Raw genomic sequence first — 17,835 nt, forward strand, 5'->3', positions numbered from 1 at the left:
AAGAAACACCAACATAAAGTGTCTCATGGCTTTGGGCCACCACTAGGACTGTAACATAGAGGTACAGGTAACTGCCAGAATAAAAGAAACACCAACATAAAGTGTCTCATGGCTTTGAGCCACCACTAGGACTATAACTGTAACATAGAGGTACAGGTAACTGCCGGAATAAAAGAAACACCAACATAAAGTGTCTCATGGCTTTGGGTCACCACTAGGACTATAACTGTAACATAGAGGTACAGGTAACTGCCAGAATAAAAGAAACACCAACATAAAGTGTCTCATGGCTTTGGGCCACCACTAGGACTTTAACTGTAACATAGAGGTACTGGTAACTGCCAGAGTAAAATAAACACCAACATAAAGTGTCTCATGGCTTTGGGCCACCACTAGGACTGTAACTGTAACATAGAGATACAGGTAACTGCCAGAATAAAAGAAACACCAACATAAAGTGTTTCATGGCGTTGGGCCACCGCTTGGACTGTAACTGTAACATAGAGGTACAGGTAACTGCCAGAATAAAAGAAACACCAACATAAAGTGACTCATGGCTTTGGGTAACTGTAACATAGAGGTACAGGTAACTGCCAGAATAAAAGAAACACCAACATAAAGTGTGTCATGGCTTTGGGCCACCACTAGGACTGTGACATAGAGATACAGGTAACTGCCAGAATAAAAGAAACACAAACATAAAGTGTCTCATGGCTTTGGGCCACCACTAGGACTGTGACATAGAGATACATGTAACTGCCAGAATAAAATAAACACCAACATAAAGTGTCTCATGGCTTTGGGCCACCACTAGGACTGTAACTGTAACATAGAGGTACAGGTAACTGCCAGAATAAAAGAAACACCAACATAAAGTGTCTCATGGCTTTGGGCCACCACTAGGACTGTAACATCGAGGTACAGGTAACAGCCAGCATAAAAGAAACACCAACATAAAGTGACTCATGGCTTTGGGCCACCACTAGGACTGTAACATAGAGGTACAGGTAACTGCCAGAATAAAATAAACACCAACATAAAGTGTTTCATGGCGTTGGGCCACCGCTTGGACTGTAACTGTAACATAGAGGTACAGGTAACTGCCAGAATAAAAGAAACACCAACATAAAGTGTCTCATTGCTTTGGGCCACCACTAGGACTGTAACATCGAGGTACAGGTAACTGCCAGAATAAAAGAAACACAAACATAAAGTGTCTCATGGCTTTGGGCCACCACTAGGACTGTAACATCGAGGTACAGGTAACTGCCAGAATAAAAGAAACACCAACATAAAGTGTCTCATGGCTTTGGGCCACCACTAGGACTGTAACATCGAGGTACAGGTAACTGCCAGAATAAAAGAAACACCAACATAAAGTGTCTCATGGCTTTGGGCCACCACTAGGACTGTAACATAGAGGTACAGGTAACTGCCAGAATAAAAGAAACACCAACATAAAGTGTTTCATGGCTTTGGGCCACCGCTTGGACTGTAACATAGAGGTACAGGTAACTGCCAGAATAAAAGAAACACCAACATAAAGTGACTCATGGCTTTGGGCCACCACTAGGACTGTAACATAGAGGTACAGGTAATAGCCAGAATAAAAGAAACACCAACATAAAGTGTCTCATGGCTTTGGGCCACCACTAGGACTGTAACATAGAGGTACAGGTAACTGCCAGAATAAAAGAAACACCAACATAAAGTGTCTCATGGCTTTGAGCCACCACTAGGACTATAACTGTAACATAGAGGTACAGGTAACTGCCGGAATAAAAGAAACACCAACATAAAGTGTCTCATGGCTTTGGGTCACCACTAGGACTATAACTGTAACATAGAGGTACAGGTAACTGCCAGAATAAAAGAAACACCAACATAAAGTGTCTCATGGCTTTGGGCCACCACTAGGACTTTAACTGTAACATAGAGGTACTGGTAACTGCCAGAGTAAAATAAACACCAACATAAAGTGTCTCATGGCTTTGGGCCACCACTAGGACTGTAACGGTAACATAGAGGTACAGGTAACTGCCAGAATAAAAGAAACACCAACATAAAGTGACTCATGGCTTTGGGTAACTGTAACATAGAGGTACAGGTAACTGCCAGAATAAAAGAAACACCAACATAAAGTGTGTCATGGCTTTGGGCCACCACTAGGACTGTGACATAGAGATACAGGTAACTGCCAGAATAAAAGAAACACAAACATAAAGTGTCTCATGGCTTTGGGCCACCACTAGGACTGTGACATAGAGATACAGGTAACTGCCAGAATAAAATAAACACCAACATAAAGTGTCTCATGGCTTTGGGCCACCACTAGGACTGTAACTGTAACATAGAGGTACAGGTAACTGCCAGAATAAAAGAAACACCAACATAAAGTGTCTCATGGCTTTGGGCCACCACTAGGACTGTAACATCGAGGTACAGGTAACAGCCAGCATAAAAGAAACACCAACATAAAGTGACTCATGGCTTTGGGCCACCACTAGGACTGTAACATAGAGGTACAGGTAACTGCCAGAATAAAATAAACACCAACATAAAGTGTTTCATGGCGTTGGGCCACCGCTTGGACTGTAACTGTAACATAGAGGTACAGGTAACTGCCAGAATAAAAGAAACACCAACATAAAGTGTCTCATTGCTTTGGGCCACCACTAGGACTGTAACATCGAGGTACAGGTAACTGCCAGAATAAAAGAAACACAAACATAAAGTGTCTCATGGCTTTGGGCCACCACTAGGACTGTAACATCGAGGTACAGGTAACTGCCAGAATAAAAGAAACACCAACATAAAGTGTCTCATGGCTTTGGGCCACCACTAGGACTGTAACATCGAGGTACAGGTAACTGCCAGAATAAAAGAAACACCAACATAAAGTGTCTCATGGCTTTGGGCCACCACTAGGACTGTAACATAGAGGTACAGGTAACTGCCAGAATAAAAGAAACACCAACATAAAGTGTTTCATGGCTTTGGGCCACCGCTTGGACTGTAACATAGAGGTACAGGTAACTGCCAGAATAAAAGAAACACCAACATAAAGTGACTCATGGCTTTGGGCCACCACTAGGACTGTAATATAGAGGTACAGGTAATAGCCAGAATAAAAGAAACACCAACATAAAGTGTCTCATGGCTTTGGGCCACCACTAGGACTGTAACATAGAGGTACAGGTAACTGCCAGAATAAAAGAAACACCAACATAAAGTGTCTCATGGCTTTGAGCCACCACTAGGACTATAACTGTAACATAGAGGTACAGGTAACTGCCGGAATGAAAGAAACACCAACATAAAGTGTCTCATGGCTTTGGGTCACCACTAGGACTATAACTGTAACATAGAGGTACAGGTAACTGCCAGAATAAAAGAAACACCAACATAAAGTGTCTCATGGCTTTTGGCCACCACTAGGACTTTAACTGTAACATAGAGGTACTGGTAACTGCCAGAGTAAAATAAACACCAACATAAAGTGTCTCATGGCTTTGGGCCACCACTAGGACTGTAACTGTAACATAGAGATACAGGTAACTGCCAGAATAAAAGAAACACCAACATAAAGTGTTTCATGGCGTTGGGCCACCGCTTGGACTGTAACTGTAACATAGAGGTACAGGTAATTGCCAGAATAAAAGAAACACCAACATAAAGTGACTCATGGCTTTGGGTAACTGTAACATAGAGGTACAGGTAACTGCCAGAATAAAAGAAACACCAACATAAAGTGTGTCATGGCTTTGGGCCACCACTAGGACTGTGACATAGAGATACAGGTAAATGCCAGAATAAAAGAAACACAAACATAAAGTGTCTCATGGCTTTGGGCCACCACTAGGACTGTGACATAGAGATACAGGTAACTGCCAGAATAAAATAAACACCAACATAAAGTGTCTCATGGCTTTGGGCCACCACTAGGACTGTAACTGTAACATAGAGGTACAGGTAACTGCCAGAATAAAAGAAACACCAACATAAAGTGTTTCATGGCTTTGGGCCACCGCTTGGACTGTAACATAGAGGTACAGGTAACTGCCAGAATAAAAGAAACACCAACATAAAGTGACTCATGGCTTTGGGCCACCACTAGGACTGTAATATAGAGGTACAGGTAATAGCCAGAATAAAAGAAACACCAACATAAAGTGTCTCATGGCTTTGGGCCACCACTAGGACTGTAACATAGAGGTACAGGTAACTGCCAGAATAAAAGAAACACCAACATAAAGTGTCTCATGGCTTTGAGCCACCACTAGGACTATAACTGTAACATAGAGGTACAGGTAACTGCCGGAATGAAAGAAACACCAACATAAAGTGTCTCATGGCTTTGGGTCACCACTAGGACTATAACTGTAACATAGAGGTACAGGTAACTGCCAGAATAAAAGAAACACCAACATAAAGTGTCTCATGGCTTTTGGCCACCACTAGGACTTTAACTGTAACATAGAGGTACTGGTAACTGCCAGAGTAAAATAAACACCAACATAAAGTGTCTCATGGCTTTGGGCCACCACTAGGACTGTAACTGTAACATAGAGATACAGGTAACTGCCAGAATAAAAGAAACACCAACATAAAGTGTTTCATGGCGTTGGCCACCGCTTGGACTGTAACTGTAACATAGAGGTACAGGTAACTGCCAGAATAAAAGAAACACCAACATAAAGTGACTCATGGCTTTGGGTAACTGTAACATAGAGGTACAGGTAACTGCCAGAATAAAAGAAACACCAACATAAAGTGTGTCATGGCTTTGGGCCACCACTAGGACTGTGACATAGAGATACAGGTAACTGCCAGAATAAAAGAAACACAAACATAAAGTGTCTCATGGCTTTGGGCCACCACTAGGACTGTGACATAGAGATACAGGTAACTGCCAGAATAAAATAAACACCAACATAAAGTGTCTCATGGCTTTGGGCCACCACTAGGACTGTAACTGTAACATAGAGGTACAGGTAACTGCCAGAATAAAAGAAACACCAACACAAAGTGTCTCATGGCTTTGGGCCACCACTAGGACTGTAACATCAAGGTACAGGTAACAGCCAGCATAAAAGAAACACCAACATAAAGTGACTCATGGCTTTGGGCCACCACTAGGACTGTAACATAGAGGTACAGGTAACTGCCAGAATAAAAGAAACACCAACATAAAGTGTTTCATGGCGTTGGGCCACCGCTTGGACTGTAACTGTAACATAGAGGTACAGGTAACTGCCAGAATAAAAGAAACACCAACATAAAGTGTCTCGTGGTTTTGGGCCATCACTAGGACTGTAACTGTAACATAGAGATACAGGTGACTGCCAGAATAAAAGAAACACCAACATAAAGTGTCTCATGGCTTTGGGCCACCAGTAGGACTGTGGCAGTCATGACATTTTGTCATCTGGTTATTGTCATGCAAAAGACTGCCGGTCTCACGGTAATTCCGTTAATAAACATAAACACGTTTAGGAACTCCAGTCCTCCAAGCATACAAGCCGCATATAAGCCGCTTATGCATGCCTTTGGAACATCTACATTTTAAAAAAGTATAAAATCTAAACTCAGCAAAAACAAAGAAATATCCCTTCAGGACCCTGTTTTTCAAAGATAATTCATAAAAATCCCAATAACTTCACAGATCTTCATTGTAAAGTGTTTCAACACTGTTTCCCATGCTTGTTCAATGAACCATAAACAATTAATGAACATGCACCTGTGGAATGGTCGTTAAGACACTAACAGCTTAAAGACGGTAGGCATTTTAGGCCACAGTTATGAAAACTTAGGACACTAAAGGCCTTTCTAGTGACTTTAAAAAATACCAAAAGAAAGATGCCTAGGTTCCCGGCTCATCTGCGTGAACGTGCCTTAGGCCTGCTGCAAGGAGGCATGAGGACTGCATATGTGTCCAGGGTAATAAATTGTAATGTCTGTACTGTGAGACGCCTAAGACAGCACTACAGGAAGGACAGATGATCGTCCTAGCAGTGGCAGACCACGTGTAACAACACCTGCACCTGGGACAGGTTCAGGATAGCAACAACAACTGCCCAAGTTACACCAGGAATACACAATCCCTCCATCAGTGCTCCTACTGTCCGCAATAGGCTTAGAGAGGCTGGACTGAGGGCTTGTAGGCCTGTTGTAAGGCAGGTCCTGACTAGACATCACTGGCAACAACGTTGCCTATGGGCACAAACCCACCATCGCTAAACCAGACAGGACTGGCAAAAACTGCTCTTTCATTGAGGGGTGATGGTCGGATTCATGTTTATCGTCAAAGGAATGAGCATTACACCGAGGCCTGTACTCGATTTGGAGGTGGAGGGTCCGTCATGATCTGGGGTGGTGTGTCACAGCATCATCGGACTGAGCTTGTTGTCATTGCAGGCAATCTCAACACTGTGAGTTACAGGGAAGACATCCTCCTCCCTCATGTGGTACCCTTCCTGCAGGCTCATCCTGACATGACCCTCCAGCATGACTATGCCACCAGCCATACTGCTCGTTCTCGCGTGATTTCCTGCAAGATGTTTCGGCACTGTTGAAGCTAGGAACACAAGCATTTTGCTTCTCAAGCAATAACATCTGAAAAATATGTGTGGGTGACCAATCAAATTGGATTAGATTTGATGGGAAATACAGCGAGATCCTTGATGAAAACCTGCTCCAGAACGCTCAGGACCTCAGACTGGGGCGAAGGTTACCTTCCAAAAGGACAAGGAATCTAAGCACACAGCCAAGACAATGCAGGAGTGGACAAGTATCTGAATGTCCTTGAGTGGCCTAGCTAGAACCCGATCGGACAACTCTGGAGAGACCTGGAAATAGCTGTGCAGCGGAGCTCCCCATACAACCTGACAGAGCTTGAGGGGATCTGCAGAGAAGAATGCGAGAAACTCCTCAAATACAGGTGTGACAAGCTTGTAGAGTCATACCCAAGAACACTCAAGGCTGTAATCGCTGCCGAAGGTGCTTCAACAAAGTACTGAGTAAAGGAACTGAATACTTTGGAAATTTGATATTACATTTTTTCTATTTTTATAAATTTGCAAACATTTCTAAAAAAACTGTTTTTACTTTCTGAATGCACTGTATGGACTGGTTACTTTCAGCTACGCTCAAATCTTTCTATCCATGAGTCTGGGAGAGAACGTGTAGGCCTAGGCGATGCTGTTGGTTCATTGATTGTGCATGTCATGTTTTGTCATTGGTTATCATGTCTTGTCTCTGTTCTTCCCTTCTATTCGTTTCCCTCTGCTGGTCTTATTAGGTTCTTTCCCTCTTTCTATCCCTCTCTTCCCCTCCCTCTCTCGCTCTCTCTCCCTATCGTTCCGTTCCTGCTCCCAGCTGTTCCTCATTCTCCTAACTACCTCATTTACTCTTTTCACACCTGTCCCCTATTTTGCCCTCTGATTAGAGCCACTATTTCTCCCTCTGTTTTCCGCTTCTGTCCTTGTCGGATCCTTGTATGATGTTCGCTGTTCTGTGTCCTTGTCTCGCCCTGTCGTGTTTTACCTTCTTCAGATGCTGCGTGTGAGCAGGTGTCTTAGTCTGCTACGGTCGGTGCCTTCCCGAAGCAACCTGCAGTCTATGGTCGAGTCTCCAGTCAGTCCTCGCTACTGACGAGTGGATTTCAGTTTTCCTGTTTTGTTTTCTCCTTGATATTTCCAGGATTATTACTTTTGTCAAATACTGGAATAAAGACTCTGTTTTCGTTAAGTCGCTTTTGGGTCCTCATTCACCAGCATAACAGAAGGATCCGACCAAGAATGGACCCAGCGACTACGGATTCTCGTAACACTGCCGTCGAGATCCAGGGAGCAATGCTCGGCAGACACGAGCAGGAATTGTCTGCTGCTCGTCATGCCGTTGAGACCCTGGCCGCTCAGGTTTCCGACCTCTCAGGACAGTTTCAGAGTCTTCGTCTCGTGCCACCAGCTACTTCCTGGTCTTCCGAGTCTCCGGAACCTAGGGTTAATAACCCACCATGTTACTCTGGGCAGCCCACTGAGTGCCGCTCCTTTCTCACCCAGTGTGATATTGTGTTCTCTCTCCAACCCAACACATACTCAAGAGAGAGAGCTCGGATTGCTTACGTCATTTCACTCCTTACTGGTCGGGCTCGAGAGTGGGGCACAGCTATCTGGGAAGCAAGGGCTGAGTGTTCTAACAATTATCTGAACTTTAAAGAGGAGATAATACGGGTTTTTGATCGTTCAGTTTTTGGTAGGGAGGCTTCTAGGGCCCTGGCTTCCCTATGTCAAGGTGATCGATCCATAACGGATTACTCTATAGAGTTTCGCACTCTTGCTGCCTCTAGTGACTGGAACGAGCCGGCGTTGCTCGCTCGTTTTCTGGAGGGACTCCACGCTGAGGTTAAGGATGAGATTCTCTCCCGGGAGGTTCCTTCCAGCGTGGACTCTTTGATTGCACTCGCCATCCGCATAGAATGACGGGTAGATCTTCGTCACCGAGCTCGTGGAAGAGAGCTCGCGTTAACGGTGTTCCCCCTCTCCGCATCGCAACCATCTCCTCCCTCCGGCTCAGAGACTGAGCCCATGCAGCTGGGAGGTATTCGCATCTCGACTAAGGAGAGGGAACGGAGGATCACCAACCGCCTTTGCCTCTATTGCGGTTCTGCTGGACATTTTGTCATTTCATGTCCAGTAAAAGCCAGAGCTCATCAGTAAGCGGAGGGCTACTGGTGAGCGCTACTACTCAGGTCTCTCCATCAAGATCCTGTACTACCTTGTCGGTCCATCTACGCTGGACCGGTTCAGCTGCTTCATGCAGTGCCTTGATAGACTCTGGGGCTGAGGGTTGTTTTATGGACGAAGCATGGGCTCGGAAACATGACATTCCTCTCAGACAGTTAGGGAAGCCCACGCCCATGTTCGCCTTAGATGGTAGTCTTCTCCCCAGTATCAGATATGAGGCACTACCTTTAACCCTCACAGTATCTGGTAACCACAGTGAGACCATTTCCTTTTTGATTTTTCGTTCACCTTTTACACCTGTTGTTTTGGGTCATCCCTGGCTAGTATGTCATAATCCTTCTATTAATTGGTCTAGTAATTCTATCCTATCCTGGAACGTTTCTTGTCATGTGAAGTGTTTAATGTTTGCTATCCCTCCTGTTTCTTCTGTCCCCTCTTCTCAGGAGGAACCTGGTGATTTGACAGGAGTGCCGGAGGAATATCATGATCTGCGCACGGTCTTCAGTCGGTCCAGAGCCAACTCCATTCCTCCTTTTCGTTAAGTCGCTTTTGGGTCCTCATTCACCAGCATAACAGTGCAGGGCGGCTTACAGATTAACCTCTCTGGGATATGTAGGATGCTAGCGTCCCACCTGGCCAAAAGCCAGGGCAAATGCAGAGCACCAAAAACAAATATATTACTATAAGAATCTAACTTTCATTAAATCACTCGTGTAAGATACCCAATTAAAGCTACACGTGTTGTGAATCCAGCCAACATGTCAGATTTCAAAAAGGCTTTTTGAAAGCAAACGATGCTATTATCTGAGGCTAGCACCTCCGTAAACAAAAGAGAGAAAGCATATTTCAACCCTGCAGGCGCGACACAAAACGCAGAAATAAATATATAATTCATGACTTTACCTATGACGAGCTTCTTTTGTTGGCACTCCAATATGTCCCATAAACATCACAAATGGTCCTTTTGTTTGATCAATTCCGTCGATATACACTTCTCAAAAAAATAAAGGGAATACTAAAATAACACATCCTAGATCTGAATGAATGAAATATTCTTATTAAATACCTTTTTCTTTACGTAGTTGAATGTGCTGACAACAAAATCACAAAAAATGTATCAATGGAAATCAAATGTATAAACCCATGGAGGTCTGGATTTGGAGAATGACATGCTGATCCAACTTTGATGTAATGTCCTTAAAACAAGTCAAAATGAGGCTCAGTAGTGTGTGTGGCCTCCACGTGCCTGTATGACCTGCCTACAATGCCTAGGCATGCTCCTAATGAGGTGGCGGATGGTCACCTGAGGGATCTCCTCCCAGACCTGGACTAAAGCATGGATGGAGCGAGACATGATGTCCCAGATGTGCTCAATTGGATTCAGGTCTGGGGAACATGTGGGCCAGTCCATAGCATCAATGCCTTCCTCTTGCAGGAACTGCTGACACACTCCAGCCACATGAGGTCTAGCATTGTCTTGCATTAGGAGGAACCCAGGGCCAACCGCACCAGCATATGGTCTCACAAGGGGTCTGAGGATCTCATCTTGGTACCTAATGGCAGTCAGGCTACCTCTGGCGAGCACATGGAGGTTGTGCTGTGCGGCCCCCCAAAGAAATGCCACCCCACACCATGACTGACACACTGCCAAACCTGTCATGCTGGAGGATGTTGCAGGCAGCAGAACATTCTCCACGGCATCTCCAGACTCTGTCACGTCTGTCACATGCTCAGTGTGAACCTGCTTTCATCTGTGAAGAGCACAGGGCGCCAGTGGCGAATTTGCTAATCTTGGTGTTCTCTGGCAAATGTCAAATGTCCTGCACGGTGTTGGGCTATAAGCACAACCCCCACCTGTGGCCGTCGGGCCCTCATACCACCCTCATGGAGTCTGTATCTGACCATTTGAGCAGACACATGCACATTTGTGGCCTGCTGGAGGTCATTTTGGAGGGCTCTGGCAGTGCTCCTCCTGCTCCTCCTTGCACAAAGGCGGAGGTAACTGGCCTGTCTCCTGGTAGCGCCTCCATGCTCTGTACACTACGCTGACAGCAAACCTTCTTGCCACAGCTTGCATTGCCACTTGCCACAGCTTGCATTGATGTTCCATCCTGGATGAGCCGCACTACCTGAGCCACTTGTGTGAGTTGTAGACTCCGTCTCATGCTACCACTAGAGTGAAAGCACCGCTAATTGCCTATAATTTCTACCTGTCGTCTATTCCATTTGCACAACAGCATGTGGAATTTATTGTCAATCAGTGTTGCTTCCTAAGTGGACAGTTTGATTTCACAGAAGTTTGATTGACTTGGAGTTACATTGTGTTGTTTAAGTGTTCCCTTTATTTTTTTGAGCAGTGTATATCCAAAATGTCTATTTATTTGGCGCGTTTGATCCAGAAAAACACTGGTTCCAACTTGAGCAACGTGACTACAAAATATCTCAAAGGTTACCTGTAAACTTCGCCAAAACATTTCAAACTACTTTTGTAATACAACTTTAGGTATTTTTTAACATATATCATCGATAAAATTTAAGACGGGATGATCTGTGTTCAATACAGGAAGAATACAAACTGAAGCATGCTTTCTGGTCATGCGTCTCTATCTAACACTAACACTTGAAGTGACCCTCGTTCAAGTACTTCTACAAGTACTTCTACATTACACAAAGGAATAACCTCAAACAATTTCTAGACTGTTGACATCCAGTGGAAGCGATAGGAACTGCAAGAAGGTCCCTTAGAAATCTGGATTCCCAATGAAATCCCATTGAGTCCCATCCAAAATTTATTTTTGATACTGTCCAAAGCTAACTAAAAAGCAGCATTCCACAAGTGAGAATGGCTTTCACTTCAGCAGTAATAAATTCATAAACTTCTTTGAGGAAAAGATCATGATTATTAGAAAGCAAATTACGTACTCCTCTTTAAATCTGCGTATTCCTTCAATGCTCAGTTGTCCTGAGTCTGCACAACTCTGCCAGGACATAGGATCAAGAGAGACACTCAAGTTTTTTAGTACTATATCTCTTGACACAATGATAATAATAATCATGGCCTCTAAACCTTCAAGCTGCATACAGGACCCTATTCCAACTAAACTACTGAAAGAGATGCTTCCCTTGGCCCTCCTATGTTGAACATAATAAACGGCTCTCTATCCACCGGATGTGTACCAAACTCACTAAAAGTGGCAGTAATAAAGCCTCTCTTGAAAAAGGCAAACCTTGACCCAGAAAATATTTAAAAACTATCAGGCTATATCGAATATTCCATTCCTCTCAAATATTTTTGGAAAAAGCTATTGCGCAGCAACTCACTGCCTTCCTGAAGACAAACAATGTATAAAAAGTGCTTCAGTCTGGTTTTAGACTCCATCATAGCACTGAGACTGCACTTGTGAAGGTGGTAAATTACCTTTTAATGGCATCAGACCAAGGCTCTGCATCTGTCCTCGTGCTCCTAGACCTTAGTGCTGCTTTTGATACCATCGATCACCACATTGCTTTTGGAGAAATTGGAAACCCAAATTGGCCTACACGGAAAAGTTCTGGCCTGGTTTAGATCGTATCTGTCGGAAATATATCAGTTTGTCTCTGTGAATGGTTTGTCCTCTGAGAAATCAACTGTAAATTTCGGTGTTCCTCAAGGTTCCGTTTTAGGACCATTATGGTTTTCACTATATATTTACCTCTTGGGGATGGAATTTGAAAACATAATGTTAACTTCCACTGCTTATGCGGATGACACACAGCTGTACATTTCAATGAAACATGGTGAAGCCCCAAAATTGCCCTCGCTAGAAGCCTGTGTTTCAGACATAAGGAAGTGGATGGCTGTAAACGTTCTACTTTTAAACTCGGACAAAACAGAGATGCTTGTTCTAGGTCCCAAGAAAGAAAGAGGACTTCTGTTGAATCTGACAATTAATCTTAATGGTTGTACAGTCGTCTCAAATAAAACTGTGAAGGACCTCTGCATACAAGACTGTTTCAAGGACAGCTTTTTTCCATCTACGTAACATTGCAAAAATCAGAAAAGTTCTGTCCAAAAATGATGCAGAAAAAAACTAGGTTAGACTACTGCAATGCTCTACTTTCCGGCTACCCGGATAAAGCACTAAATAAACTTCAGTTAGTGCTAAATACGGCTGCTAGAATCCTGACTAGAACCCAAAAATTTGATCATATTACTCCAGTGCTAGCCTCCCTACATTGGATTCCTGTTAAGGCTAGGGCTGATTTCAAAGGTTTTACTGCTAACCTACAAAGCATTACATGGGCTTGCTCCTACCTATATCTTTGATTTGGTCCTGCCGTACATACCTACACGGTCACAAGACGCAGGCCTCCTAATTGTCCCTAGAATTTCAAATTTCTCCTATAGAGCTCAATTTTTATGAAATGGTCTGCCTCCCCATGTGAGAGATGCAGACTCGGTCTCAACCTTTAAGTCTTTACTGAAGACTCCTCTCTTCAGTGGGTCATATGATTGAGTGTAGTCTGGCCCAGGAGTGTGAAGGTGAACAGAAAGGCTCTGGAGCAACGAACCGCCCTTGCTGTCTCTGCCTGGCCGGTTCCCCTCTTTCCACTAGATTTCTCTGCCTCTAACCCTATTACAAGGGCTGAGTCACTGGCTTACTGGTGCTCTTTCATTTTTTTTTTTTACCTTTATTTAACCAGGCAAGTCAGTTAAGAACATATTCCATATTCTTATTTTCAATGACGGCCTGGGAACAGTGGGTTAACTGCCTAGGCTGTCATTGAAAATAAGAATTTGTTCTTAACTTCTTACGTCGAGCCATGCCGGATCCGGGATCGTGAATACAGCCTCAAGCTCATTACCATAACGCAACGTTAACTATTCATGAAAATCGCAAATGAAATGAAATTAATCTATTTGCTCTCAAGCTTAGCCTTTTGTTAACAACACTGTCATCTCAGATTTTCAAAATATGCTTCTCAACCATAGCAAACTAGCATTTAGCATTTAGCGTTTAGCGTTAGCATTTAGCGTTAGCATTTAGCATTAGCATTTAGCATTTAGCATTTAGCGTTAGCATTAGCAGGCAACATTTTCTCAAAAACCAGCAAAAACATTCAATAAATCATTTACCTTTGAAGAACTTCGGATGTTTTCAATGAGGAGACTCTCAGTTAGATAGCAAATGTTCAGTTTTCCTGAAAGATTAGTTGTGCAGGAGAAATCGGTCCGTTTTCTGCATCATGTTTGGCTACCAAAAAAAAACGAAAACCTAAACAGATAGGGCTGTTTAGGTTTTTCACGGTACGTTTATTGTTTTGTATTGTGTCATCTTTATTAAAGATGTATGAAGATAACCACGCTGCATTTTGGTCCTCCTCTCTTTCGACACAAGAAAACCTTAACAATACCAGTACGTCAGATTAGCACAATTGCCAATTTCTCAACCTCTGAGTATTAAAGCAACACAACACTTTGATTGAATAATTTTGATAATAATAATTTCTATGGATGAAATGTATCTAAATAACTGTTAAAAACATAAAAAACAGCCCAAAACGTATATTTCTAATAATAAAATGTGACTATAAATGTGTGAAAATAACTGTTAAAAACATTTAAAAAATAGCCCAAAATGTACATTTCTAATAATAAAATGTGACTATAAATGTGTGAAAATGTTCTAATATATGTTATTTTGGGGGAAATAAAACCAATAACTTGTGTTACAAAAACGTAATTGAAGGAAAAGTCTTACTGCTTGACAGACAGCCTCTCTTTGCAATCATTACCGATGTAGGGTAAAAAAAATAACCCCTGTGGTGCTTTTAAGACAAAGTACAGTAGGTTTGCACTTTTAGGGTTAAAATACAGGCTCCCAATCCTACACACTCACACACAAATACGCACGCTCCCTTGCACACACCAGACACACACACACACACGCACGCACGCACACACACACACACACACACACACACACACACACACACACACACACACTCGTTTTGGTCCGATAGCTTACAGCCAGCTCTTTGCCCAGCATGGCGAGGGGATAGAGGTACATAGCTTGGTTCTGTCCTTGGATAATAGGAGACATTGCTTGGGTGTTTCAGGGCACTGGGGAGCTGTATAATGAGGTATGGAATATGGATGAGATGATGGCTGTGTTTCTGTGTGAATGTCTTGCTGTTGGCGAGGTTGTGGTAGTCTGGTAATCAAAGCCAGATGCTGAGTAGACTATCGTCCCCCCGGAGAGAGAAGGACTGTACGTGTCTCTGTGTGGAAGTGTGTGTGTGTGTCTAAAATATAATCTAATCTCATATTTTTCCAAACCACAATGGAAGACCAGGGATGTCATGCAAGCTGGAATGAGCTCATGCCTCGTATGGTTTGATCCTATGGAATATGAGGGATTAACTCTCCCGACAAGTACAGCTTCGTATGGTTTGATCCATAAATCATATGGATTACATAGAATAACTCTCCCGACAAGTACAGCTTCGCAAAAAAACATAAATCTATTGATCAATGACTTATTCAGACCTCATATATGCATTAAATCTATTTAGACAAGTTAAATTAACAAGTGACCTGGATTTATTTAATCTATTGGCCCATTTAGATGTAATTTAGCTTAGAGTAGTCCATTTAGATTTTTGGAAAGGGCATTTATTTTTGTACAAATGGTTTTGTGTACCTTTCTTTGTTCACAATGCCACCAGTGTTGCATAGACTGACCTAGAAATCCCCATATCATTTGGTTCGGTATTTAAACTACAAGTAAGTTGAACTCAAAGTTAGTGGAACTGAAAATAAAAATAAAACTATGTGAAAAGTCATCAACATTTTTTTTGAAAGTAGATTAAAAAAAAAACATGTTTTTAATATCTGTGTTTTTGCATTTACATTGAGAGATTGATTGATAATTGTATGCTACACAATGATAAATAACAATTTATTTATCATATACATATGTACTAACTCAATGAAGATTTCTTTTGCACCCATTACTTGTCACGACTTCCGCCGAAGTTGGTTCCTCTCCATGTTCTGGAGACGTTCGGCGGTCGGCGTCGCCGGTCTTCTAGCCATCATCGATCCACTTTTAATTTTCCATTTGTTTTGTCTGGTCTTTCCACACACCTGCTTTCAATTCCATCATTACATGTTGTGTATTTAACCCTCTGTTACCCCCATGTCCTTGTCCGGAATTGCTTATTGTAAGTGCTTGTGCACGTTATTCTGGTGTGCAAAGGGGTTTGTACCCATTGTATTGATTGTTCCTCTTTACGGTGATTTTTATTATTAACTTCTCTAGGGTAGGGGGCAGCATTTGGAATTTTGGATGAAAAGCTTGCCCAAATTAAGCTGCCTTATAGTCAGGGCCAGAAGATAGGATATGCCTATAATTGGTAGATTTGGATAGAAAACACTCTAAACTGTTAAAATAGTGTCTGTGAGTATAACAGAACTGATATTGCAGGCGAAATCCTGAGAAAAATCCATTCAGGAATTAGGATTTTTCTTTTTTTGTAGTTTTCTATTCAATGCCATTACAATATCCATTGACTTAGGATTCAAATGGTTAGTTCCTATGCCTTCTAATAGATGTCAACAGTCTTTAGAAATTGTTTCAGGCTTGTATTCTGAAAAATGAGGGAGTAAGAGTAGTCTGAATGAGTGGACCCTAACATGTCACAGAGCTTTTTCATGAGGGCGACCGAGAGAGTAACTTTCTTGTTTACCTTTTATACGTTATTGTCCGGTTGAAATATTATCGATTATTTAGGCTAAAATTATTTAGCAATTTAGGCTAAAATTTATATTATTGATTATTTAGGCTAAAAACAACCTGAGGATTGAATATAAACATCGTTTGACATGTTTCTATGAACTTTACGGATACAATTTGGATTTTTTGTCTGCCTGTTGTGACTGCGTTTGAGCCTGTGGATTACTGAAGAAAGGTTTTTGGATATAAAGAGAAACTTTATCGAACAAATGGAACATTTATTGAATAAATTAATATCTTCTGAGTGCAACCATATGAAGATCATCAAAGGTAAATTACTAATTTTATCTCTATTTCTATCTTGTGTAACTCTTCTACTTGGCTGGTTACTGTTTGTAATGATTTGTCTGCTGGGCGATGTTCTCATATAATCGTAAGTTATGCTTTCGCCGTAAAGCATTTTTGAAATCTGACATTGTGGTTGGATTCACAAGAAGTTAATCTTTCAACCGCACGTGTCCCACGTACCCTAGAGAGGTTAAACTATGTCATTGAAACACAGTTTTTGCTCTCCTGCACCTGACTTCTTTGCCGCCAGTACGCAACCTTTACAGAATTCCGGACCAAATTTATGGAGTCAGCAGGAGCAGGTACCCCGGGTATAGGGGTGGAGGAGCACATCTAGGTGCACGCAGCAATGCTCCACCATCTTGTCACCGCCATGGACCGCACTGTCCAGACAAAGGCAAACTGGGAGAGTCAGGGAGTTTTACCAGCACCTCCACCAGCACAACCGGGGTCTCCACTACGCGACCCTCCTTCTCCTGGTCTCGGTGGGATTAATCTCTCCCTTCCTCAGGAATACGATGGGATGGCTGCAAACTGCCAGGAGTTCCTGTTGCAGCTAGACATTTACCTGACAACCGTCCACCCAGTTCCTTCAGTCTGTGAGAGAGTGTCCACCCTCATCTCGTGCCTCACAGGGAAAGCTCTGGAGTTGGTCAATACCACGTGGAGAGAGGGAGATGCGATGTTGTACCAGTTTGAGGAGTTCACCCACCGTTTCCGGGCAAACTTTGACCACCCACCTGAGGGTAGAGTGGCAGGTGAATGCCTCATCCATCTGAGGCAGGGGACAAGGAGCGCCCAGGAGTTCGCCCTGGAATTTCGTACCCTGGCTGACGGCGCAAGATGAAAACGACAGGGCCCTGATCGACCATTATCGCTGCAGTCTGCTCGAAGAAGTCCGTCGGGAGTTGGCATGCAGAGACACCACCCTCACATTCGACCAGCTGGTGGACCTGTCCATCTGGCTGGATAACCTGCTGGCTACCCACGGATGTTAAGATCGGGGTCTGTTGGTTCCATCC

At 43.0% G+C, this 17,835-nt stretch overlaps 1 protein-coding gene across 2 annotated transcripts in view; it reads left to right on the forward strand.

Moving 5' to 3' along the window:
* Positions 1-14,757: 14,757 nt before the first annotated feature.
* Positions 14,758-17,835, forward strand: part of LOC124041684 (EMILIN-3-like) — an 81,401-nt gene continuing 78,323 nt past the window's right edge. Inside the window, exon 1 of one of the 2 annotated variants that reach the window (XM_046359554.1) lies at positions 14,758-14,870. Coding sequence is in view for 1 of the 2 variants with exons in the window: in XM_046359557.1 (XP_046215513.1) it covers positions 14,866-14,870 (5 nt within the window). In the remaining variant the exon portion in view is untranslated. The remainder of the gene's footprint in view (positions 14,871-17,835) is intronic. The other variant, XM_046359557.1, reaches the window with a different exon arrangement.

The sequence above is a fragment of the Oncorhynchus gorbuscha genome, linkage group LG08, assembly GCF_021184085.1.
Source record: "Oncorhynchus gorbuscha isolate QuinsamMale2020 ecotype Even-year linkage group LG08, OgorEven_v1.0, whole genome shotgun sequence".
Taxonomy (NCBI): Eukaryota; Metazoa; Chordata; class Actinopteri; order Salmoniformes; family Salmonidae; genus Oncorhynchus; species Oncorhynchus gorbuscha.